This window comes from Gallinula chloropus (genome assembly GCF_964237585.1).
Source record: "Gallinula chloropus genome assembly, chromosome: 5".
In the NCBI taxonomy this organism is placed as follows: Eukaryota; Metazoa; Chordata; class Aves; order Gruiformes; family Rallidae; genus Gallinula; species Gallinula chloropus.
Genome location: NC_140090.1, coordinates 13,534,471 through 13,561,507, shown reverse-complemented (window position 1 = coordinate 13,561,507; position 27,037 = coordinate 13,534,471). Strand labels below are relative to the sequence as shown.

At 41.3% G+C, this 27,037-nt stretch overlaps 1 protein-coding gene across 1 annotated transcript; it reads left to right on the top strand.

The window, feature by feature from the left end:
• RALB (RAS like proto-oncogene B) lies at positions 1-27,037 on the top strand. The gene is made up of 5 exons (XM_084264868.1): positions 1-110; positions 16,278-16,434; positions 17,546-17,754; positions 20,496-20,673; positions 22,532-27,037. The coding sequence occupies exons 2-5, from the start codon at positions 16,321-16,323 to the stop codon at positions 22,649-22,651; spliced, it is 621 nt and encodes a 206-aa protein (XP_084120994.1). The 5' UTR covers positions 1-110; positions 16,278-16,320; the 3' UTR covers positions 22,652-27,037.

Genomic DNA, 27,037 nt, shown 5'->3' with positions numbered 1-27,037 from the left:
CGCGGGCGGTGGCACCCCAATGAGAGCGCGGGGGGCGGTGGCGGCGGCGGTTAAAGCGGAGCCGGGCGCTGGGCTGGAGTCGCAGCGCGGAGCTGGGTCTTAGTCCCCAGGTGAGAGGCAGGAGGGCGCGTGCGTGCCTCGGAGCGGGCCCCCACCCGCCTTGGGTTGGGGGCGGGAGCTCGGCTGTCCAGGCCCCCGTTCCTGGGTGAGGGCAATCGGGAGCTGCCGGGTTCCAGCCGCGGCCTGCCTGGGCCCGGGCCGGCCGGGGGTGTAGCTGAGCCCCCTCGTACCCTTCTGCCCCCCCCTCGGCGAAGAGAGGGGGGAGGTGTCACCCGGCGGTCTGGGGAGCGGAGAGCTCGGCGGCTTCTCTTCCCACGCCGGGACGTGGCTCATCGGCTGGGGTTGGGTGAGGGGGAAGCGTTGCCTTTCGCGTAGCCTGCGCCGCTCTGTCCTGCGTGGGAGCTGGAACGGGGGGTGAGGCTCCACTGCAGCCCTTCTCTCGTGGGGTTGGCCGCTTCTGCCGCGTCCGGTGGCGTGGGGCTGCGGAGGAGTCACGGGAGCTGGGTGGTGGCCGGGAGGGCATCTACAAGTGGGGCTCGAGAGTGGGAGAGGGCCAGAAGCTGGCCTTGGGCGTTAGTTTCTCTGGCGGATTCCTCCCGCGCAGGCTTCTGCGCCTTCCCTTGGTTGGGGTAAGTGGTAACGCAAGATAAACGGAGCGTTTGAGGCGGTGTCGGTCTCTGCTGAATCAGAAGTTTTTGAGGGGTCTTGTGTTATCTGCTCAGGTTCTCTCTGTGCTGCTCTTTATTTTCCTTGCAGCCTTATGGTGTAGATTTGAAGGAGGAGGAAGGCGGTACTGGAGTGAACTCACCTGGAGAAGGGTAGGGAGAGAGGCTGTGAGACAAAGCAGCTTGGACGTGCTTCCTGAACAGCTGCTGGGGGCAAAACCTGGTCCTTTCTGCTAGCATCCTGTTCAATCGATTTTGATCCTAGAACGGGAGACTTAAGTCTTGACTGTACCTGGGTATTTTTGGGGGTGGGGGAAGAGCAGGGAGCCTGTACCTTCACTAGGACCAGCTTTGCCTTTTTCAAAGTTTAGTTCTGCAGTTGGGGTTGAAGTCTCCAACCATTACTTCTCTAGCTCAGAGATCCTTGTTTTTCTTGTGAGGGGGAGGGAAGTGCTTATCTATTCAAGGGCGTTCTCAGAGCCACGATTTTCAGGAAAAGCTGTTTTGTTGTTGTTGTTTTCCTTAACCTCCCCTGCCACCATACCCCCCACCCCTTTCCCCAGTGTGATGCTGAGAAGAGAAGGAACTAGCAGCTAGGAACTGGCCTTGTGGTTCTTGCAAGTGGTTTTTTTGAAGGCTGAAAATAACTTTATTGTAGAAAATTCAATAGTGACAGCTCAATCTTGCTTGGCAACAGCATCTTTACAGCTTATTTGCTTATAGCAGACTTGTTAAAATAGCTTTATCTACTGCTTTAATTGCTTCTGTCCACAAAAGTTAGGTTTGTGGGTTTTTTGCTTAAGATTGGGTTACATCAGTTTACTAGGGTAGAAGTTTTGCACCTCCTGTATTAGATACTCTATTTAAGAAATAGAAAAGCTTTCAGACAATTCCTGTAAACAGGTTTCCTGTGTTAGATTTGTAGTAGTAAGTGTTTTGTTGCACTCCTTGGAGTAGACCAACTTGACTGGAGAAAAGTGAAGCTGACCTATTTTTGCTAGTTTTATGGATATGCTGCAGAAGAATGTCTGGTTTGAAGATTTTTAGCTGAAATGTTTTACAAAACTCTTAACTGAAAGCTTAATTTGACCAGACAATACCCTCTCTCAGTCACCCTGTAAAACTCTCAAACTTGTCTCTAATTGTCAGTGCAGTGGAACCGCATATCTGGGTAGAAGAGCAGTTGAGACACTTTGATCAAATCAAGTCAGTAATGATGGGGCACTGCCTAGACAACTCAGATGTGTATACTGAAATCATGAATGATATATAGGTTCTCAGTCTAATGCCTCTTTCAGACTTTTTTTTCAGCTCTGACTTAACTGATTAAGCACTAGGTGTTACTTGACCAAACACTGGATAAAATAGCTTGCTGCTCTGGGGAGCGTTGGGGTCACGCTTCACAAGCAGTAGGACTGCCCTGTGTACAAAGCAGAAGTTGCCAAATGATGTAGCAGAACAAACCCTAATGTCATGATTTGGGCATCTGGTTTGTAGTCTGTTCTTGGTGTGTTGCTTTGTAAACTTGGTTCACTTTCTATGCAGTAGATAATTGTACTTTAAGTTGATAATTTCTTATTAATTAGATTCAAACTCCCTATGACTGACTACTGATTAAGTGAATTGCTTTGTATTACACAATTAATTCATCGGAATTAATGGCCTCTCTTAGCAGAGGTACTGAAGGAGCCTGTTTCTCATAACAGCTGTGCAGGCAGTAAGCACTCAAGAGATTGCAAGTGCATAGTGCAAATAAGACAGACAAACAGTGCCCAAGGTCAGTAGGTGTCCTGTGCCTGGAGCAAAAATCTTCTGGATGGGAGTAGTGGTCTTGGAGCTTTACTGAAAGGCAGTGGCTGGGGAGCCCACAGTAGATAAACATGGGTCCTGTGTGCATGCTTCTCACCCCTGTGTGCCTGACTTCAAGTAACTTGTGTGATTGATTTATGAGAGGTAGTGATCCTAATTATCAACCAGGTTAGGTAGTAACTGTGTTCTGAAATGCTTTCTTCCTTGACCTTGGAAGTACTGTCCTGCTGATAAAAGCCTTTGGCCCTTTAGGGTTTTCTCTCTCCCTCCACCCTCTGCCCCATGTGTCTGCAAACTGTTTTGCAGCACCCTCAAGCAGTGGTGATAAAGTGCAATTGTTTATTACCTGCTCTTGTGTGGAGTGCAAGGTCAGCAAAAAATCTTGGCTGTTTCACTCTCCTGGTGGTGGTAATAATAATTTTGGTGGCTTTTGTTCTGTGATATAGTTTATACCTGTCTCTTGCTAAGAGGCTATGGAACAAGTATTTTAAAAGTACTTGTTAATAGCTGCCGAAGAGCAGTCATTTTGTTGATAGCTCCTTTTAGCCCATTATACAGAACTAAGCAACTTTTATCCATGCCTGCCCTAGAAATATCAAGTTGTCTTGTCATTTAAGGAAGATAAGTCTATGTAACTTGTGCTTTGTCTCATGTTCTTACAAATACTGCTTTAATAGTAATATTAGAGGATCTGTTTTGTCTCTTACGCTTGAGATGTGCAAATGTGGTTTTTGAGACCTGTCAAAATGAGACTCATGAAGTCATGTAATGTGAGAATGTTATTTAGGCTGCTGGGTAAGTTGCTACTTGAATCTGTGGTTATAAATGACTGCTCTCAGGGGGCTCTTTTCAACTGTTTTAAATGGAATCTTGAGCCCATGGCCTTCCTAAGGCTTGTCCATGTGGTTGAGAAAGGAACAACTAAGGGTTGATTGCAGGAATATGAGAGTTAATATCATCTTGACTAGGAATCTTTGCAGGATCAGGAGTTAAAGACTGAGAAATCAGTTCTGGGATTATAAACATTTGTTAACAGTTGACAGGATTGAGGCTTTACTTTGTGAATTAGTATTGCTGACATTTGATGTGATTAGTATGACATATTTTAGGCCACTAAGAATGCAGTGAAACTGGAGTTTTTAATGTGATCTTAAATTTGAAATCTGGTAGAACTAATCTGAAGTCAAAACATAGAACTGGGAAGCTGAGTTAAGCAGGTGCTGTGATTCCTATGGGTTCAAACTCTTTCTGTATGTCCACCTGTAGTGGAAAGGATCATTCCTCTAAAGAGTACTGGAAACTTGGTCTCAACCCTGAGCATGGCTTTGTTTGTGTATATGGCTGTATTAAGAATGCTTCCCATTTGGATTTCATATTGATGACACTTTCTTTCAAAGTAATGGCTTAAATCATAGGTTAAAAAATAATAATGAAGCCTTATAGATAAGATTACTTTAGTAATGTATTACAGGACTATACTCAGAACATGACAAAGCACTTCAATTGTAGGAGCTACCTGAACTCTGGACTCTGTGTTGCCTCTATGGTGCAGAACACTAAAGTGGCTTTCTGAAAAGAATTGGTTTATAAGGTTAGTCCCACCTTGCTCAGCAGGGCACTGTGTTGGGCACCAATCTAAAGCAGATATTGAGTGAAGTCTTTTTTTTAAGATCAAGCTGCATTCTGGTTGTCCCAGCTTTCCAGAAGAGAGGTGGTTTTACTGCTCCCTGATTAGAATGAACTAATTCTGAAGTATGCAGGGATCTCTGTCTTTCCATAAAAGTGCTGCTGTGGTAAGAAACTCTTCCCCACGGTGGTACTCTTCTTATATTTAGTTTTCTTGGATTACTGTGCAATCCCATTCTGGGTAGCTGAGGAATTCTCATTAGTGTAGTCACCAAGGAGTCTCATTGACTGACTTTTATGGTAGTCTTCTGATTATATCTACCATATAATAAAATAGACTCATCAAGCAATTTATGGAAATGGCCTTTCAAAAGGCAGTAATGTGTGCTTGAAACAGTGCTATTTCTCATTCCTTCTCATTTTCAAAACACATTTTAGGAAGCAATTTAATTTTCTAACAATTCTGTGAACTCATTGAGAATTTACTTTCAAGTTTGTCCTATAAAGCAAGCTAAGATCAACATAGGCTTTATGGGTTAAATCTGTTCTGAAGCTGTAATGGATGGAAGCCAATACAAAAAAAATCTAGACCTAAGTTGGCTTTCTGATTATACTATCTTCATTCAATTTGTAAAACAGGAATCAAGCAGTGATCTTGTCCCACTCCTTTTCATTAAGTATTCACAACAGTCTTCTAATAGTAGCTGTTGTCTGATGAGTATGCCTCATGTTATACCTTTGTAAATAAATACTTTTAGTTTAGATTCTGATTGTTTGTTATGCAGGACTTGATGTAAGTGTCCAAAGACTCCCTACAAAAAAGATTTGTAGCAACTCTATTGGCAGGGACACAGACCTGCATCATGGAGTTGCTGAGATTCTCATGGGAAGTGCAACTCTCCTGCCTCCCCTTCCTGGCCTGTGTGTCCCAAATAGCCTGTAGCCATCCACCGCAGCACTAACCATGAGCACTGTCTCTGCTCATCTGTGATCCCAGTGAGGTTATGGTCCCTGGAGCTATACACAGACCCCCAGCATCTCCTTTTGCACACAGTTTGTTCCCTGTGCTGTGTGCATTTGTGTACAGAGGCACCCTGTTGTGCTGATTTTCCAGGAAAGGCGTGAGAGCTGTGAGATGAGCTGGCTGTGTATCAGAATAGTAGCTTTTTATTCTGGTAATGAACAAACAAGGAGAAATGCATATAGCTTGTGTTCTGCCTTGGCTCTGTATTTTCATGTCAACCATCACTTGCTGGGTCATAAAGGGAAGTGTCCTGATCTGTATCCGAACTTCTTTGTGTTGAAGTCAAGCAGTTCTGAGCTAACAGTCGGCCCCCAAAACCAGAGTTAACAAGCACGTTATATTGTGTCAAGTCGTCCACTCCAGAGCACTCTAGAGGCTCTCTGGTTGGAGAGCACGTGTTTGGCTGTAAATGCACTTATTGTGGTAGGCAGAGTATTCTCCATGAGAAGCACCAAGGATAATGCTTCTCCCATAAGGGAAGCTCTCCACAGTGTTTTAGTTTTACTAACTTTACACTTAGAGTAGGGATACTGAAATTGCATGTGACTTTTGTACTGGTGTAATAATCCAGCTTCCATTTAAAGGTGGAAATACAGCTTTTGGCTTTGAGAAAGTGTGTGAATAGAGTAGACAGGAGAACTACATGCCTTTTGATTATTTAAATCCTCTGTTCTTAGTCTAGCATCAAGTTAGTTTCTTGTATGTGCTGAATACCTCTGTGACGTTCAGTCTTCCTGATTGGGGAAACTGGAGTGAAGAAATCTGTTTAAAGGTGATTTAACACAGCAGCTAAAATATGGATAGGTAGTAATGACAAAAAATACTAAATGTCACTACTGTCGCTTTGTATTAATTCTGTCCTGGCTGGAACCAGGACAGATGCAAAGTGTGCTGGTTGAAAGATGGGGGAAAAGGTTCAGTGCTTGATACTTGTATGGTGTGCCTGATAGATCTGTGTGTGCCTCCAGTTAAGTACTTAAAATAGTGGAAGTATTTTCAGAGGCTACAAGGAGACGATTCCCTAGTGCCCTGAGGAGGTGGAACTCCATGGTTAAGAGTAAACTCAGAGCAGTTAATTCCTTGCCTACCTCCATCAAATGTGAGCAGTTTCTTATGCTTTCCCAAATGGAGATGTGAACATGAGACAGTAACTTCGGTTTAGGAGCAAGGAGTGTAATTAATTGTACAGGCAGAGACAGTTGCTTCTGCTGGTAGTAACTAAGCCAAACTAAATAGCATTTGGACTTCTAACATCCCAGGCATCCCACTTTGCTGGGGAAACAAGATAGCACTATCTGGTGAGATCTATCTTATGGGGGAGAAGTGGTACCAGCTCGTGGCCTGTCTGCAAGGGTCTTTTGCCGTATTTGCAAGACCAGATGGATACCTCCAATGGATTCTCCACTGGGAAGGACAAGGGGAGGAAACTTGGGTGGGTAACGTGTCATTAAGTCTGGAGAATTAAATCCTGCAACTCTCTAGCTTACTTATGGCTGATTGGAATTTGCTATATCAGTGTTAGTGGCAACTTCTTTGTGCCACTGCAGAAAAGTCTCTGTATTTAGATACAGCTGCTGGTTATCCACCAAAGTAATAACTGAAACAGTGTTGTAACCTTTTACTGATATAGGATTTGAATCTTAAGTTACTTCAAACTCTAGTGTGCCACCAAAGACATTTTGTAAGCTATTTGAGTTGTTTGTTGTTTGTTATACTCCCAGAGATCAATTAAAAATTGGTATTAGATTAACTTTTAAGAGTGGTTTGGTGGACTTGCTGTGTATTGAAGATGAACATGCTCCTGCATGGATGAACTTTCAAAGGAGGCATAGTTGAAATATGCTTTGCAAGTCAACAGGAGTGAGGCTGTTCTACAGCTCTGTTGCCTGGGTATAATTTTTCTGGTATGAGCTTAATTGACTGGTGTGAGAAATGGTGTCATAACTCACAGTAAGGAACTGAGCAACTAGACAGTTACTACCACAGTGACAAACTCCTAGCATAGTAATACTGATTAATGGTATTAACTCAGTCTTTGTGCTTATAGAAGTGTATCAGGTTTCCTAGGAGGTTCTTGCCAGGATGAAGAGCAGTGTGATAGTGATACATCCTTCTCTCCTATAGTTTGTCTGTAGTAAGTTTCCTGGGTGTTAGTGCTATAACCGAAAGTACTTGGAGAGGTCTGGCTAGGTATCTTCCTACATTTTGAGCTGTAATGGCACTAGTGTCTTATTTCTGCTTAAGGTACCAATATCATGTTGAAATAGAGTATGTTCTGTTTGGTACTATGTACAATCTGCTAGTTCCTCAGTACTGAGGAATATGGAGAATGAGATTGTGGTTTCTTTTCCCCACAAAACTCTATATAACTATGATAATTCTGTGTGCCATCTAAGAAGCTGGCAATCTTAAGTGTATTGCATTGACCTGTAACTAATTCATCTAAATACTGAGACTTTTCTGCAGCAGTTTAGGGGAGCTGAGGGACCTCGCTTTTGAGGAGAAGCTTCACTTTAGGGTGGTGCTGCATGCTCCTAGTAGGACATGTGATGATCATGAGTCTGATGCACTTGCTGGCTCTTCTGGTGAACTGACCTGACTCCCCCCCTATTTAGGGAAGGAAAGTAGTGTGTCTTGTGCTTGTCAAGCTCATCATAGTTGACATGGGGCAGCTATCTGTGTGACAGAAGGCTACAGTAGCATGGCAGAGTTGGTGGGCGGCACCCAATTAAGCAAGCAGGATGCAAGGCTACTATTAAATTCAAAAAGGACAGGTATAACATTAAAACTGAAATTCTACCATGCTGTTAGTATCAAAGATGCATACGGTCTGTAAAAACATGATGTCAAAAGCCTTTATATACCAGAACAGTTAAGACACCTACTAAACATGGTTCCAGTTGCTGCCCAGCTTCTCTGGGTTTAAAATGACACTTTTCACTTTTAGTTCAGACTACAAAAGTTAGTGGAATAACGTAGTATTAAAAGGCAGAGTATTCTGTAAACAGTGGTTTAAGTTGTTTTACAAAGGTTCTCGAGTGTGGTAGCCTCTTAATCATCAAAGATGCCTGTTGTGCAAGTTCCTTCCTGCTCTAAAAGATGAATGTTCTCATTGGCAATGTTGTGGGAACCAAACTTCTTGGGTACTTACAAGGAGGGGTAATTCCAGATCTCTACCTTGTTCCTGTTGTCTCTTCCTCAGGTGTTTGTCTGTTAGCAAAGCTGATGCTGCATCCAGTACAGAAATCCAAGTTTCCAAATTTGGGATGATCTAAAGCCACAGGAGTACAGTATCACATTAGGTTGCTCTGTGCCTTGGTAGTCATGAGTTGTGTTTTTCTGACACTGTAACAGCATGAAGACAAACTGAGCAATGTCACAGTTGACTTGTTAATGCAGATTTTTATGGTACTCTCCTTGGAAAGTTGATGCATGCTGGACTATTGGCAGTTTTCCCACCATTACATTGTCTGTTTTCTCTGATCCCCATTAGGATCTATAACAAATCCTGTAGGGGAAACTGGCAGTTTATCTCCTTCCTCCATGAGGAAGTCTGGGTAGAGATGACTCACCTAATGACTGCAGGGGTACAGCACTCTGTAGACTATTTACATGCATCATATCCTAGGGGAGTTGACCTTGTGAACAGTATGGTTCAGTAGATAAAATGGAACAGCAGTGGAGAGAACCATTAGCTTCTGTTCCTGCAGGTATTTCCAATACTTTGCATGGATCCAGTATACATAGATTTAATACAAACATACTTGGACTAGTGTCATCTGCCCACTTAGAGCCGCTTACGTAGGTGAGTAGCGAATTGCAGTGGAACAGATGTGTTACTGCTCAGCTATGTAGCTGCACTTTCACTTTCTGGGCTCAGTTTTGAGTAGCTGTGTGTTTTTAAGTAGGGATCAGCTTGATATTACAGTGTAGTCTTAGCTTGGTAGTAAACTGGAAGGCTTTTGTGTAACACTCATCTTACTCTAATAGCCTCTTTAATGCTGCCTTCCATAATTCCTCCCTTTGGTTAAATGGCCTTTGTATTTATAAAGACTAAGGGAGGGGGGAGGCACTGCTTTATTGGGCTGTGAAATAGAGATGCTTGCCTAAATGATTTGTGCCTGGGACAAAAATAGAATAATAATCATGGAACTGGCACTTTATAGAGGTCTCTGTAAAGATGCCCCAAGACTAAAATGAAGTTGCAGAAATAAGGCTTGCCTTCTAGTGTCCTTACTCCTGCTCTAATTTTACTTCTAAGGCTTTACTACAGTCATATGGAGTCCATACTGTAGAACAGTATTGTTGGGATGCCTGCATGCAGTTATATCATCTTTAAACAGTTGTTACCTGTCAAGACTTACATTATGACTATTGTACCCTCAATTAGTCAAACAGAGATATAAATGACTTTTTCTGCGGGTGTTGCAGTGCCTTAAAAATACTGTTTAAGGTAAGTTGCTTCTTCACTTAGCTACTGAGCAAAAACAAGTTACTTGGCTATTTTTCTTCCACTTTAAGGGAATTCTAAATAAACCCTAGATACTTAAGTCCATTGCAAGCAGGGTTATGTGTTGCAGTTCAATATAAGATCTGACTTTGCCTTAAAGGGTTGCTTTAACTGACCAGACTAAACCTTCCTTGTGACTAAATCTTTGAATTCTGCTTTCAAACATGCAGACTTGGGTAGGGTTTAGTTCCAGTTCTATTTGGACATTGAGATTATTCTAAGCAGGGTTACTTTACCTTGCAATTACTGCTATCAAATAAGAGATTGTCTGTTTGTTTTTAATAAGTAATCTAGAACAGTTATCCACTGGATGATGTGAAAGGACATATATTGAAGCACTTCACCTAGCAAGTAAATGCCTGTTGCTGTCAGATTCACTTTCTAAGCTGTAATGATGCATATCTCTGAAGACTTGTAAGCAAAGTGGGGCTGTGCTTGGCAAGGATGGTAGGAGGGGCAGTGCACTGAGTATATCCTGGTATTTCATAGTTAAAATAGAAACCTGTTCTGGTGACCAAGATCTGAAGATTACTTGTTTCACCGATTACTCAGTCACTGAGGAGACAGAGATCTGAAGCCTTAGAAAGTGAGGCTGTCTGTCTAGAACCTGTTGCAAAGAACAGTGTGCTGGAGTTTGTAGGTTGTGTCTGAAAGTGTCACTGGAAGAAATGCTCTTGCTTGTCCCATATACCAGTGTATTTCAGTGTATCAAGTAAACGTGTATTCATTCTGCAGTTGTCTCTGAAAGATTTAAGGGCGTGTCTGTTCCTGCTTCTTCCAAGGAGGATCCAGTCTGTAGACTACACCCTTCAGGAATATAGAAAAAGTTCCTTGTCCTATATTCTTACTTTTCCCCCAAATAGTTACAAAGTATGAAGCTTTCCAAATGCATTTCTAGCTTCCTGTCCAGTGTCCCTGGCTATGCAACTACAAATCTACTAACAGAGAGAGAAAAGGCATGATTACCTAAAGCAAACCCTGGGCTTGGGCTTCACTCTAGTGCTCAGGTTAGATACTGAGCAGAGTGTTGGCTGTACCATCCACACTTCTACAGAGCACAGTGTGAACAGATCAGGGAACTTTCTGGTCCCTGCAGCCTTTTGGCTGCTACAGTTCTTTCTTTGGCCTCTGCTGTTCCTTCTCTCTGATCAGCACTGGGACTGAAGCATGTGGCCTTGGTGATGTGGCTGGTGGACTCAGTCAGCCACACTGAGTGGCTGTCTGGCAGGAGGAGGTGGGGTTGAACTGCTAGAGCAAGGTAGAGGATAGTGGTAGCAGCAAATGGGGATTGTGAAACTGCTGCCCTAACCATCCTTGTAAGACATCTCAAGCTGAAGAAATTCTCCAGTCTGATTAGGCATGGCCTAAATCTACAGCCACACCTGAGAAGGTAGGAACACCCAGCAGTATGTGAAGGATACAAACATCCCCTAAGTGAGAATTTCTGCCAAACACACAATCTCTGTTTAGTTTGAAAACCAGTAATTGGAGGTATGCCAAGAGGTAAGATATTAGCACAGCAAAAGAAGATAGAGTAGCACTTTTATTTTTAGCCTGTATATCCTAAAACTTTCAGTAGCATTAAATATGCCACTTAATCTCAGATGAGCTGGTTTTTTTATAGTTGAATTACCAATTGGAACATTTACAGACCATTGAAAGCTAATGGAATTTTGGTACTTAAATATTTTCTGGATAACCTCAGAACAGCTGAGGAGCTCTTACAGTTCATAGCTCAGTGAGATTGTTAATTAGTTTTGTGATCCAGGGAATTTCTGTGCCCACATTCTTTCAGGCATATCACTGAACCAAACACCTCAAAGCCCCTAATTCATATTCTGATAAATTAGATACACTAAAATACTGTTGCAAAACCTTGTCCTTTCTGTGCTTGCTTTTGATGACATCATATTTAAGACTTTAGTAGGTTGAATACCCAGATTTTCCTTTAAAAGTAGGTATCCGAGGAGTTTAACAAAGCTCCTCTGTCAAGCCATTGGGCTAAGGGCTTCTAGAATCTTGTTTTAAAATCCAAAGAATAGCTGCTTTCAGTGGCAGGATAGCAGTGGAATGCCCAAAGATATCAGCTGCACAGTGAGAGAACAAGGGCTGATCTCAGCAGTTTTGAGCTTAGAGCTTTATTTCAGTGTTAAATCCCAAACTGAATTGGAAGAACTGGAAGCAATTGCAGTTAAAGCCTTTGGAGGAGTCTACAGTTTTTATTATAGTGATAGAATAGTTACTGGCAAACAATTAGACAGTGAAATGTGAAGTTTCTCTTGCTGCTTCTTTCTTTTATGTATTTGTGTACTGTAGTAAAATGTTACTTCCCAAGAAAGGAACTCAAGTGCTTGTCACTTTAAGTGACTGTGCAACTGTGGTGTCTAATGTAGGTGAAATAAAAAGGGATGTGAATGCAATCTGGTTTGAAATACATGTAGTTATTCAGTAATAGTCTCTGAATCTTGGCATTAAGTAAGCCAATCCTATTTAAGTGTTCTGGACAGTTTAATTTTAGGCTGAGGAAAGGATGGAGAAAATAGCAAACAGATGCTTAAGTCTGGAGTTTATGAAGCTGTATATAAACAAATGCTGTGAAGTGCTGAGTTTGAAGGGACTGGCCAAGAATGACGGGACCTTGTGCAGGTTTTGCTACAGCAGGAGACCTTAGCTAACCTGGAGGAGATATCTAAAGTAAGACAAGGGAAGGCTGAAATAGTTTGAGTTCAGGGTTAGATTTTTTTTATATTGAGGGTTGCATGGTTTGAGTAGTCCTGTGGCCAAGTACAGGTCTTCAGAAGCTTAAATCAAACCAGCATTTTAGTAACCACTATGGCTTGATTTGTAGATCTTCCTGTGCTTCATGCGAAGGCTACACCAACAGAGAGGCTGGCCACTTCTTGGTCTGAAGAACATCTTTCACTAGTACCACAAAGCTTCTATTGTGCATAAAAGTAAAATTCAGAGCTAACAAGTCAATGGCTGAATCCTTATTTAAAGCTGGTGAAACAATTGCTTCTAGTTTCTTAAAGATATTTTTTTTATGGCTTATGAAACTAAGCACACAAAGTTAAACATGGTAGTGTTAAACCTGAGGGTAAAATGACAGATTAAAATTAAACAGATTTACTGGCTGCCATTGACTGGATAACTTATCTTCCTGTCAGAGGAGAATAAGCCTTGTTGTTTGGGTATGGTTTACATCCCAGCAAGTAAAAAGTAATATGGGAGAGGAGGGAATACTTACCACAGAATTAGGTGACTTGTCTGGACACTCATTCAGAGCAGGCTCTTCAGCAGATGTATTAAGACTTTTGGCTTTAAGTTTACATTCCCCTGTACTGAAGGGAATTGAATAATGCTTTGAAAGAAACTAGAGTCATCACAAATTCTAGATACTGCTGTTTTTTGAGGTGGTTGGATTTCCTTTTTCTGTAAAGAACAAGTGAGTTAATGCCTGGATTATCTCAAGGATGCTTAATCTACAGAATGGTACAAAAGTTATCCTTGTCTAGTCAGATGAATTATTAGAGTGCTTCCACTTCTGAGTATTTTTAACCTCAAAGTGTTGATGTGATCTTTGAACACCATTTTGTCAACTGTTTCTTGGGCTGCAGAGGTAGAAATGCAAGTATACAAGCAGTTGGCTACAATGACTTCTCTTGTCTTATTAGAGTATACCTATTAAAATCCTACCATGTCCCTTTCTGTACCAGTGATGTGCTGTGAGGCTGTTACACACTGTGGTACTTCTGCACTGATAGCACCTGTGTCAGTCCTGTGCCACACAGTTTCAGCCTTGCCTTGCCTAGCTGTTCTGGGGCAGGAGGAGGCTGTGCTTCCTCCCATGCCACCAAAGAAGAGATGCCTTGTGTGAAGCTTCTAGTTTTTTTCCACTGGGGGCATACAACGCAGGGCTTGTGTTGTGGGCAGACTCCTGCATTCACAGGCTTCATGTCGTGTTGATGCTGCAAAAGATTTAAGTGGCACTTGCAGCAGCTTTGCAGACAGAGTACCTTAGCCAGTAAGAGCTGGGATAGCTTTAGGTGAAACTAAACAGTAAACTTATATGCTATTGGATGGGTTTTGTTTAATACTGTTTTGGTTACAAGTTAGGTAATACTGTGTATGAAGGGTGAACTTGCAGTTTCTATCAGCTGGTGTTGAGGTGAGATGGAGAAGGATGTAACTATTCTGTTAATTTAACTCTATTATGAGCTTGCTTTGAATCAAGTTGGTCAGTATTTTAAGTAGTTATTATGTTATGACCAGGTAAAGGTGGGGTATCCACGTTGATAGGAGGGGGAAGTTGTTGATGACTCTTTGCTGTTAGCAAAACTTTTTCTAGTAGTTGCATAGCACAGTGGGCATCTGGCAACTTATTAGGCAGCAGCACTAAGTTTGTGTTGCCAGAAAAATATTTAACCCGTAACTGCTGTGTTCTCTAACACAATCTTAGGATCCTTGTTAAAGCAGTACTTAAAGGTTAAAACCAGGTACAATAACACTGAAAAGTTGCTATGTAAGAGTCACTTGGCGTTTTCAGAAAGCTGCTTATCTACTGCACTTGAAGCTAGACTACTGTTGAACTAGGACAAAATCAACTTCTCTACAAGTAAAGAGCAAGCTTTGTTATTACTGGAACACTTAAGAGTTACTAATCTCATTGTGTAGTCAATCTGCTATTCTTATGCCTATGTCCAAGTGAATTGAGTTTTATCATCTGTAGGTTGTGTGGGCCATAAGCAAAGAAAGCCTTTCAGTAAGAACTTCTGGAGTTCAGATGCAACTGTTGTGTGTTTTCCCATTTTTTCCATGCTCCTGTGTGGTATGGAGCTCTGTTCTCTCCCCCCCTTGCTTCTCTGGTGACTAAGAACTGAAAATCAAGCTTGTCATCCTCTTCTGGTTTGGAGTATCTGGGGTGATGGCTTAATTCACTGTTCCAACATAAATGTGTTTGTGCTGTACAGAGAGAATCCCTGAGAAGTAGTTGTCACATCCCATTTCTGTACTGAGTGCTCTGGATGAGAGAGCTGCATAACATGATATAGAATATTACCAAAGGAAAATATGTCTTCCCTTACCAGTGTTTATCCCAGGATAAACACTTAAAGGTTATTTAATTTGCATTACTGTACCAAATATGTGTAGCTAACAGGTGTGAATAAAATATTCCACATCGACTAATACTACTGCTCAGATGTTTTGAAATGTGATCCTGAGGACACTTCCTGGTTGTTGGCATGTTTGTTCTTGTATGAAGTAGTCATTGGGAACTTAGTTTGATTTGTTGCTTTTCAGAACATCAGGTCATGACAAGTGGAGAAAAAATCTTCGCACTCGCTGTACCTCAGGGCAGGTTGTCCAGACTGGTCATGGAATTGTCAGCCTTGAAATTCAGGGCACATCACTGGATTGCTAGGCACAAACTGCTTTTAAGGGAAAGATTTGGACAGGACAACATCCAAAGGCCTTTTCCAGGCTAAATAATTCTATAGTGTGTTTGTAGATTGACAGTACCTTAGTTAATTTTGTGTAGGGTAGCTAGTTATCCTGGAGGTCTTTCCAACATAGTACTCTAACTTCCTCTGCAGGCCTTGGTGTGGCAGTTCCAGTGTCTTCCTGGAGCAATTGTGTCCTGGCAAATCTGTCTCAGTTGACACTTGACAGATGATGCGTCTGTATTGGTCACTTCTGTGTTTGTCCCCAGTGTGCTGTTCTTAGAGCTGCTGCCCTGTGCTAAGATAAGTGTGGTAGCTGGTCCTTCTACTTGTCACAACTACAGTGTCCAGCTACTCTTAAAAATAATACTGCCTTTTTAAGGAGGTCTCCAGTACTTAATTACTTGTGGGACATGCAAACAAAGGCTTGTTAGCTGGTACTTGTTTACTGAAGCTTATTATTTTATGGCTTTACAACACTGAGAAATTCTTGTTGTAAAGCAGACTTCTTTCTTCTCCTAAAATCAAACTAAGTTTCCAGAATCAAATGCTAATGCTATGTCATAAGGCTTTCTGGTGGAAGTGTTTGCAACTTGTTCCTGCCAAAATTTTCTGTATAGCTACATTTGTTAGCTTGTACAAAGAGAAGATCAAAAGTCATCCTTCTGTCTATAAGGACATCTAAGGTAGAGCTATGTTTCCAGGTTGAAGCTAAGCTGTATCAACATTAAAGAAAATTATTGTGAAAAGTGTAAGCCTTCTTACAAGAACAAAACCCACTTAATTTTATGTTTGAGAAAGTGGGATATTTTCTTCTTTGGAAATGGCTCTAGATCCCAGTCATGAAGGGTGGGTTTACAAAGAGCAACAGCTTCAGCTAGTAGCTGCTTTGAGAAACCTTTGGCACTTGTATTTGTGACAACAGTAACTTTAACTTCTATTTGTTTTAATACCTTGTTCTTATTGATGTTCTAGACATCAGTGACATGGCTTGCTTGCAGTGCATTGAAGTTATCCTGGTGCTTCTATTTGTCACTTGTCACCAGGGTTTTAATTTAGTCTTTCAATGCTAGTTAGATGCTTTACCTGCATGGTGTCTTGATGTCAGTGGTGTCATGGATGACTGTTTCTCCTGTCTGCAGATTTGATTGGTTGCCTGGCACTTCGTCTGTGACAAGCAGGACAATGGCTGCCAGCAAGAGCAAGAACCAGAGTTCCCTGGCCCTCCATAAAGTAATTATGGTTGGCAGTGGAGGTGTGGGCAAATCTGCACTCACTCTTCAATTTATGTATGATGAGGTAAGTACCTTTGGTTCAGCTTCTTCAAAGCACCAATGGATACAGCTTACTAATTCTTACTGGGACAGGGGAACTAAATGTAATTACATAAAGACCTGATGATCTGATTGGCTTGAAGAATGTAGGAATTTGGGAAGGTTTCCATCTGGAATTATGTTTGGCTGGGGTAGCAAAACTAATGCTTATTAGTGAAAGAACAATCTTCAGAAGACATACAGAATATGGATTTGTTTCTCTGAGTGTACAGAATCTGCCACTTGGCATTGATCTTCAATTTTGTTGTGTTTTTTTAATACCAGTTAAGATTGAAATCAGAAATAAGTGTTCTAGTTAATTCTGAACTGAATAATGATGTAGGCATGTTCTTAGCATTAATTTTTCTGTACTGGTATGCAGGAAGCTAGATCAGACAATCCAGACTAGTAAGTGAAAGAATGTGTGATTCTGTAATTCAGAAGTTAGTATTTATCTATAGGCTGTTCTTGTGTACTATAATGATGTGATTGTCTGAATGGCTGATGTAGACATTAGTGAAGGCCAGCAAGTTTAATTAGTATTGTGGCACAGCCTTTTGGACTTGGAGGCTGAGAGAAAGAGATTGGAAATCTGAGCCCATGTTGGATGTGTGCTTTTAGCCCAGAACTACAAGTTGCAGTGGCTGTGTGGGTCTGATCAGTATTGAATGGACTAAAGTATGTGCCTGTATAATTATGGAGCAGGTTTTCATGTTCAGCTGGATCCTGTCATCCACACTTGTTGAAGCTTCAGATAGCTTGACCTGAAGTACACTGATACTCTCTCTTGAAGTGGGAGATCTAGATAATGCCACTGGGCTGCTGGTAGCTTATACTGTATCTTTGTCCCTTCAGCTGTACTGGAATTGCTGAAGTGTTTTGTGTGGCAAGGTGGTTTCTCTTGACTAGGCAGGCTGGCTCTTTGATATAGCAAGTGCTTAAACTTGCTTTTTTTAGTAAAACTAAAAAAAGTAGTGGAACTTGGTGATTGGCTGAATTTGGAGGAAGTTAAATATCACTGATGTAGAAGAGAATGGATGTGTACAAATACTGATACAATCTGATAGCAATTCTAAACACTAATCTCTCTTCCTCAGTTTGTAGAAGACTATGAACCTACCAAGGCTGACAGCTACAGAAAGAAAGTTGTTCTGGATGGTGAAGAAGTTCAGATAGACATTTTGGACACTGCAGGACAGGAGGATTATGCAGCTATCCGAGACAACTATTTCCGCAGCGGGGAAGGGTTTCTTCTAGTCTTCTCAATAACAGAGCATGAGTCATTTACAGCAACAGCAGAGTTTCGGTAAGCAGTTTCTTTCCAAGGCAGGGGCAAATACCTCATTACTATGTTACTCTGACAGCTGTTAAGATAGAGGGGTTTTTTATCCTTTTTCCACTACCATTTGGTCAATAAAGGTGGCAACCCAAGCCAACCACTTTGCTCTCAGTAACTGATAACTTAAACCACAGTATCCAGCCTCTGGCTCTAGTTGTCTTCATGCTTTCAACTTAGGACTACATTATGCAGCAGCAACTTCAGGCAAGTAACAGATTCTTGGACTCCTAAAACATGTGTATTCAAGCCAATTTTTAGTCTTTGTGGATGTGAAGTTTAATTATCTTAGCGCAGTACTTCTGGAATTAAGTCTGCCTTTTGGCCAGGTTTCAGCTACTGTGTTGCTTACTGCTAGAAGCAGGTGCTCTAAGGAAAGGAAGGATTAGCCTCCACTCAGGTATGGATTGGTGCCAAACAAGGGTTGGCAGCCAGGCAGTACTATTGTAGGCAGATGTATTCCTAGAAAGATGCACAGTAGTAGTCAATGCTTCTGTTTTTGTGCTTGGGATTAGCAGTTCTAGTGTAAAAAATCAGCACCAGACTGAGCACTGAAACTGCTCGTGTAGTGTAAAAAATAAAACAAAGGGCTTAATCCATTATTCTGGCCTTAGAACTCACATTGCCAGGTTCTTCAGGGCAAGTGTTTCAATGCTTATTTTGATATTAGTGTAGATCGTAATGCAGAGATTCCCCAGGACAGCTGTATAATTTAAAGTAAAACTTGCCAAAACAAAGTGTTAGGAGTTCCTTATGTTTGCCAGAGTAAAGCCTCTTTATCAGTCTGACTTATGTTCTTTATCAGTTTGGCAACCTGGTGTAGAGTAGGGTGTCCCCACCCATGGCAGGGGTTTGGAACTAGATGATACTTAAGGTTCCTTCCAACCCAACTGTTGTTCTGTGATGTTTACTTTGCTTCAGTGATGCAAGGTTAACAGATACTAACTAGTAATGCAAGTTCTGGTTAGACACCTATTTCCAGGGTTTTCTTAAAGCTATGGCAAACTTAATGTATTCTACTATTCCAACAGCAGTAGGAAACTGTAATCCTTTAAGAGGTATAAAAAAATATTGTTCCTTTGTCACATAATGCTTCTGTGACCTCACTGGACTTCAGGAGGCTGGCAGTCATGGGACACACAAGCAGAGGTGTTCTGCTCAGTTAGAACTAACTGGAGTGCTTAAAGGAGCTAACCAGTTGTGCTCCTATAGGATAGTAAGATTGAGTACTCAGACTGCTGTAGTGTCAGATACCATTCAAAAGAGATGAAGAAAATGAGACGCTTGGAAGTACCTAGCCTGGATTTAGGCTTGTGTACTGAAGAGAAGTATAAGGTTAAATCCAAAGCTCTGGAGTGTTTATCTTGGCAGTTTGTATTTTTTGTCAGACTTCTGTAACTAGATTAGCTGTGTGTTGGTACAGCTATGAGAGAGCAATCCTAGCCCTGAAGACAAGCAAGAAGCATCTAAAATCTTTGAGATGGAGAATATTCTATTTTTCAATGGGTCACGAGTAAACCAATAGTGACATTACTTAAACGGTGTACTTGGTTAGGCTGACACATAGGAAGTAGCTCCATGGAAAACTTCCCCCTCTTCCTGGTTGGCAATGGGTAGTATAAGTCACTGGCATCACAGGCTAAGCCAAGGATTGGTATTACTGATTCTGTAACTTGCAGAATTCTTAAATTATGAATGAACTGTGGGCACCTGTCTTTAAACCCCAGATCTCCTGCTGATGCTATGCATTCAGTGTGAAGGCACAGTCAACACAAGCAGAATGCCTGCTTCAGTGTTACCACTATTTTAAATTCTTGCCTGTGCTATGTGCATTCAGGTATTTTGTGGATGGAAAGTGCAAGTAGCTGAAGTAGTGTGGTAAGTCAGTGGGATGAGGGTGTGTGGCACTGTGGTCATGCCTACTTTTGCTCTTCATGACAAAAGTGATTTAAAAATAACAGCCTGGTGTAGTTCTTCCAGACTTCTAGATGGACAGCAGCATATGTCAGTCTGGCTTCCACCCATGCTTTACTCCAATAATAGTACAGACTTTGAGGCTGACCTGCAGCATCGCTCCATCTCCTTTCCTGGATGTTAATAGGTCCTTCTAGAATGTCAAAAGATATCTAGACTAATGCTGATGGTTCAAGTATTTTCTTGGAGTTTTTGAAAGGAGAAGGATTTTAGCATTTTAGTTCAGCACTGTTTAGTAACACTCTATGTAAAGTTTAGGTAGGCATCAAGAATTATCTTTGCCAGCTACTTCTGCTGTTCCAAACCTACTGTCTTGGCAAAACCTTGATGTTGCTTGGACCTATATTTAGGTGGGATGTAGAATGGAAACTGAAGATGGTGACTAAGTGCCAAGGTGAAACTTGGCAAATGTGGCACTTGAACTTTTTTTTTAGATGTGAACTCCCATCATGAGTTGCTTTTGTGCCATATGGCTCTTTATTAGAGCCTGGGTAGTAAACTACCTAAATGCTAAAACTGACTTTCTGGAAGTGTAAGGCTTCTTTCTATTAGTGTAAAGCCTGTAGCATTGGTGTGCTAAACTTGCAATAATTTTAAAGTGTGTGTTCAACTGTTGAGAAATGTACTGTTGTAAATACTAGTGACGTGCTGACCACTTGATCCACTTGTGATAGGGGTGGGGTTTTTGTCATTGCTACTAACATAGATATCTTTATTTTGAATACCTGATGCATTAGGGAACAGATTCTGCGTGTGAAGGCTGAAGAGGATAAAATACCACTACTGGTAGTGGGAAACAAATCTGACTTGGAAGAGCGCAGACAAGTGCCTGTGGAAGAGGCTAGAAGTAAGGCAGAGGAGTGGGGTGTGCAGTACGTAGAAACCTCTGCCAAAACTAGAGCAAATGTAGATAAGGTAAGACAAATAACTAGCTCATTACTGCTTGTTTAGTAGTGAAGTGACTGTCCTGGTTTTGGCTGGGATAGAGTTAACTTTCGTCCTGGTAGTGCTGTAGTGCTCTGATTTGGATTTAGATGAGAATGTTGATAATATGCTGATATTTCAGTTGTTGCTAGGCAATGCTTCCTTGAAGTCAAGGACTCTTCAGCTTCTCACGCTGCCCTGCAAACAAGGAGGCTGGGGGTGGGTGTGAGAAGCTGGGCAGGGACATGGCTGGGACAGCTGACCCAGACTGACCAAAAGGATATTGCATAAAATATATGATGTCATGTTCAGTGTGTAAAGTAGGGGGAAGGCTGGCTGGTGGGCTGCTGCTTGGGGCAGAGGGTGTCAGTTGGTAGTGAGCAGTTGTTTTGTATTACCTGCCTGCCTTTGGTGGTGTTTATCTCTAAAAAATTTGTAATGAAAAGGAAAAGAATCATTCATCTTTCACTGCAGTTAATTGTTCTTAAGCTGTAAGTTTTCTCACTCCTGTTCTTCTGGTACTCCCCTCTGGAGGGATGGGGGGAGAAAGCAAGCAGCTAGGTGGAGCTCAGTTGCTGGCTGGAGTTAAACCACAACAGTGACTATTGACTCTTACTGGGACAAAAGCAAATCTGCAGTTGGACTTCTGAAAGCCTAGATTATAAAAAATTGATGAAGTCTATATTGGTTCTCTAACAGAAAATGCTGTTGGTACAAGTTACCTAGTAGGAACTGTCTTTCATTCTTGGTTAAAACAATGTACATGAAACCCTTGTGTTGAGAACTTTTGGTTATGAAGGACATATCAAAATGTTTTTTACCTGACTACTTAAACTTGCTTTTGCCCACAAACAGTCTTGTGTGACTAAAATGCCCAGCCTGCTTTAGACTAATGTTCCTTCGGCTAGCTTTCTCATCAGTTGGGATTAACAGCGGTGTAGCTGTCTGGAGTCTACTAGTAGTAGTTGACTAGCATTACTAGTCCACTAACACTACAAGGTGACCTAGGCTTGCTCTTGTAGGTCTTCTGTAGCTAGCTCATGTGACATACTGGTTATCTTCTATATGAGCACTGTTTTGTGTATGTTAAGACAAGTTATCAGCCACTGTAATGACTGTGCATTAACACTATAACAGAATAAAAAAGCCATGAGTGAAATAATTATATTTCTGGTTAGCAGTATGGCCTTGTTTCCAAGTATCAGATCTCTGTAGTTACCCAGTTGGGGGAAAAAAATGCCTAACTATAGAGTGGCACTGAGTTATTGTTCTTCAATCCTAAAAATAATTTTTCCAATAACACTCTCCAATAAAATAATTCTATCTTAAGTGGTATGTACTGAGACATCAGGTGTACAGGGTGAAATCAGCTAGAATTTTGGAGAAGAGCAATGACATTCTCTGGCTCTTTCTTATAACAGACTAAGAACTTTCTGCACCTCACTTCAATTACTGTAGTTTTTAATTATAAATTAGGCAAAACACCACGCAGTAGAATCTGCTTTGTAACTACATGGAGAGGACTGAAACAAAAGCGTTGATAGCTTGTAAGAGTGATTTCCTTGGAAGTGTTTGCTAGGCACAGACAAATGTTCTCATGAACTCTGAATGCTACTTTTGTGCAAGGCTGAATAAGCTCTTAGACAACCTTACCTGGCTACCTGTTCTTACTTGCCACTTCTTGACATGCTACATAAGTCTGATGTTGAGTTTGTCACTGGGATTTGTGTCTAAGCTCACTTCTGCTGTATTAGGTACAGCATGGTTTTATTTGCTGTTTAATACAGTAGTGTTAATCTGCTTTCTGGTGGCAGATCTCGTTTAATCTTTCTTTGTTTTTCCCTCCTAGGTATTCTTTGATTTAATGAGAGAAATCAGAGCCAAGAAAATGTCAGAAAACAAAGACAAGAATGGCAAGAAGAGTGGCAAGAACAAGAAAAGCTTTAAAGAAAGATGTTGCTTACTGTGATGCTTGGGAACTGTAAATATCTATCTACAGGTGGCATGGATAAGATACCACTAAGGATATAGGGCTGGATTCATGAAAGGAAGTCTGTATTGACTCCCTTATCTTTTGCTTTGCATATCACACCTTCAAAATGTGAAAACAGAACTCTGAAACCATTTCTGGTATCCAACCTATGCCTACTTAAACAGAGATGGGCTCTGTCTTCCCAGTGTCTTTCAAAACTAGAAACAGTTTCAGAACTACAATCCTCCTGCTTGGTTAATCAAAGTACTTTCATATTAACTTCCTATTTTACTCTAATGTCTCTGACTATTTCTCTTGAACCTCCACTGGCCTTAAACAAGCACAGCTGTTCAGGTTCAAACTTTTTTCCACTGTTGCTGCCCTCCTTGATGTTGCAAACTACAGAGAAGCTAGATGACATCTGGTAAAGGGTTTGACTCTCCATCTTCTCTTAGTTGTCTACTGGTATTTCTTACACTGAAAACTGCTGGTCTCCTCTCCACACTCCATGTAAGAAATAGCAACTGACACTTGAGAGTTCACTCAAAACAAACTTTCTTCCATAATTCTGTTTAGTCAATACAGCATTCATGAATCAAGCCAATGGACTCAATTCAAACTTATTTAGGCAATGCAAAAATTGGTATTTAAATACTGGCTAGATGCATTCCCTGCTGGTCTATCTTCTCATCCTTAAATTAGTGGTATGGGGTGAGGAAATGACTGTAAGCCTTTCTGCAAGGAACAATATTGTTACCATCTCATTGAAATGCTGTCCTGGGTTTCTTCCATGTATTGTGGCTGGACTCCATTGCGTTCACTCTTATATCATTAGCCTTCCCCTCCCTGGTACTGGAATAGTGAAAATCAGTGTTGATTTCATTGGGTTTGTTTATATTGGAACGCTTGTGATCATGTTGGAAAAGTGGGAACATCTACATCTGTCTCTTGTCTTGCTGAAGATGAAAACTTTGACTAAGGTTGGGTCCCATCACACAATTATGACTTGGAATAGGTGAGGCAAAAATGCTACCTCTTAATGATTAGCTGGCCAGTGAGTTGTATGGTGTCAAAAAGCAAATGAAGTCAAGCAGTTGCCATATCTGTTACTCACTGTTAATTTTGTATGTACTGTTTCTGATGCACAGCAACCTAGCACATGGAGATACACGTGAAGTTTAGTTGCCAGTTATACAATAGTGGTCACATTGATCGACAAAAACCAGCCTAGAAATGAAAGTCAGTACTTAACAGGTCCTCTTGTCTGTTGGCTGAACTGAGCTTTCTGATGCAGTTTAAGTGCAGTTGGGGTGGGGGTGAAACAACAAAAAAGCAACCAACCAAACTTCTGTCACTCTTATGGGAAGTAACTGTCTCTTCTGGTTGTGGAGTATCTCAATGAATTGTGGTGATCCTCTGTTTTGAAGGAGGTGAGACCTAAGTAGTGACCCTATCTTGCTCGTTAACCAGAAGCTTAAGACAGTCACTTGGTGAAAAGAGTATGTGATGTGGTGGTTCAGTGAAGCACACTGCAGCACTAAACTAACAAATGCTGTTTCTTTTAAGGTGAAGGTGTAGCAAATGCTGTTCAATACTCAGTATTGTAATTTGAGGTTGAAAAACATTTTTTTAACATGTACTAGATTGCTCTTGTGCATTCCACCTCTGAACTTTGAAAAAAGTAAGATGCTAGATATCAGAACCTCTGTTGGTCTGAGGTTTCACAGGGACTCATTGTCTTCCATAACTAGTTCAACTTGTCAAGCAACTCATTGGATTGGGGAAACTGTACTAAATAAAAGGTGCTGTAATCTTCATTCTTGTCAAGTTAAATTCCTTCTTTTGTTAATATTGTCTTGTATTTGCAGAAAGAGTGATTAATCTATTCTGGAAATATTTATCTTTTGAACAGCATAATTAATTGGTATTAGAGAGCCAACTTGACAATACAGTTTTGAAGCAGAGGCTGGGAGCCTGCTGGCTTACAGAACTTGTCACTTGAGGTCTGTCACATATATTTAAAGACTAAGCACCTGCTGGGACACTTGGGGCTGTAATACTTCTAACAAAGTTTCCTCTAGAACTGCCGTGGACAAAGTCCTTTTTTGAGTGTATGTTGTGCATACAGCAAATGGATGTCTGCTTCTGGTGGAAAGCACCTCACTTAAGTTTGGGTTTAGTTGAGGCCTAAAGGTTAAGTCCTTAATTAACCTAAAGGATAAACAACAGTTGAGTTCACATTACAAGCTTATCTAGGTCAAGCCCCTCTGAGGCGGATTTTAAAATGTGTCTAACAAAACTGAATAAGCTTTCCTTGCTATATGAATAATGAACTCAGCAAAGCTCCCAGTGAGCAGCTCAGCTGTATTGGCTCAAGGGACCTGCATGCCTTGACCTTTGATCTCCTTAGTCTTAAAGTACCTGACAGTGTTTGGTAGGACAGATGAATTTCTACTTGGAACAAAGAGTCTTCTCCTGGTGTTCTTACAGTCCATGTGCTGTTCTCACTCAGGTTATTTCTTTTTTAAATTGATAAAGCTCCAGCACTGAAGTGGACTTGCTTTGAAGAAGGTGCTTGCTGCTTTGTGGCTCCATACTCTTCAGTGTTCTGTGCTTGTCACTTTCTAGAAAGACTAGGTCTGGAGTCTCAATACAACAGCTCTCCAGTTTTCCTTCTGGGTACTGGTGACAAATTGCAGTTAAACTCTCCACTTAGGGCTGAAAACACAGTAAACAAGGCAGCTACTTTGTAACTGTGGGCAACAAGCCTTCCAACTTGTACCAGGAAGGCAATAAAACTGCTGCTCTGGACTAGAGTCCTGTTGCCTCCACTTGATATAGTGGAAGTGCCTGAATGCATTCTCTTCTATATGAAGATGATGTGGATCCATAGCCTTCTATATAGGGATAATATGAGTGTCTTGAAATGACTTCCAGGTATGCTTCACCTAGACACCAATGGGCACCAGCATCAGGTGGGTTGACTAGAATGAATGAATGACACAGAAATGCTTACTTTGGATTTGAGGGTTTCCTGTGAACAGAGTAAAGGGAGCTTTGGCTTCTCATCTAAGAGTGCTTGAAGATCAGGTACATTATGAAAGAGGGCTTTGGCAGGGAAAGGGTGTGAGTGGCTGCCCTCTAGCCATGCTGTGTAGCTGAAGCAACTGAAGGTTGCATTGCAGTTGATACATACTAGCAGCATTTGCATGTTGATCAGTATAATGTACTTCTAAATCCTTCTGGAGCATGCTGTGGGTAAGAAACTGGATATTTGAAGCTGGAGGTCATGGAAGACTTAACTATGCACTTGTACTTAAGCATTCATGTATTACTCTTGTGTAAAGGCTTAATGTAGCCAGGGAGCTGCTTACTGCTATGTGCAGTCTTCATTATTTGGCTTAGCAGTAGCTATTTGAGTGCTCAGCTCTGCTTTCTGAATTGAGCTAACATGGGTAAGACAAGCCCCCAGTATAGTAGGGGCTAAGTCACTATATGAAATGCAGCTTCAAAAAACAGGTTATCATCCAAGAGTGCATGGGAAGACTTGACTTTTTTAGAGGAGCATCTCTCCAGAAAGGAGATATCTGCAGTGCATCTGCAATGACTTGTGCCATATGTATTTTATACAGATTATCATGCCTTTACTGCAAGTTCTAGGTGAACACTTGGCTTGATGAAGCAGAAAATATATGCATGTTATTACTGGGCATTAAACTTCAGTAAGATGTTAATAGGGTTCAACTGGAACTTCAAGTGGCTGTCTGGCTAATATACTGAAGAAGACATTTTAGGCCGAAGGGACAAAGCTACAATCTGGAATGTAGTAAGGGGTGGGGGGAATGCATCTAACTACTCACCAAGATCCTTTCTGTAAAGCTTTCTGAGATGTTAACGCTAGTACTTGGAGATGACAGGTCTCAATTCTTCCTCAAAAAGAGAATACTGTTTATCAATTCAACTTGGAGCTTATGTAGACAGAAGCTTTCTTTAATTGCTATAAGCATATGTTGCAATGTTCACCTCCTGTTGACTTATAGTTAGGAGAAGGAGGGAAGAGGAACAAAAAAAAGCTATGATTTTCATCGTAATCTCCACACATCTTGGGAATGGCAGGTGTTCCTCTTGGGAGGGGAAGGTGTTATCTCTAACACCAAGAAAAAAGGTTTAGTGCAGAAGAAGTGATTGTGACTGCAAGATTTAATAAAACTGCCTCTTAACTATGTATGCTGTATTATACAATATAAATTCCTGGGTTTTTCTTACATAGCTTCAGAGCATTGTCTCTAACTTGCACAAACATTTTTAATGTCTATAAAACTGGTCACTTTTCATAAGCATGCTAGTACAACTGATTTGTATGACTTGATAATAAAAAAAACA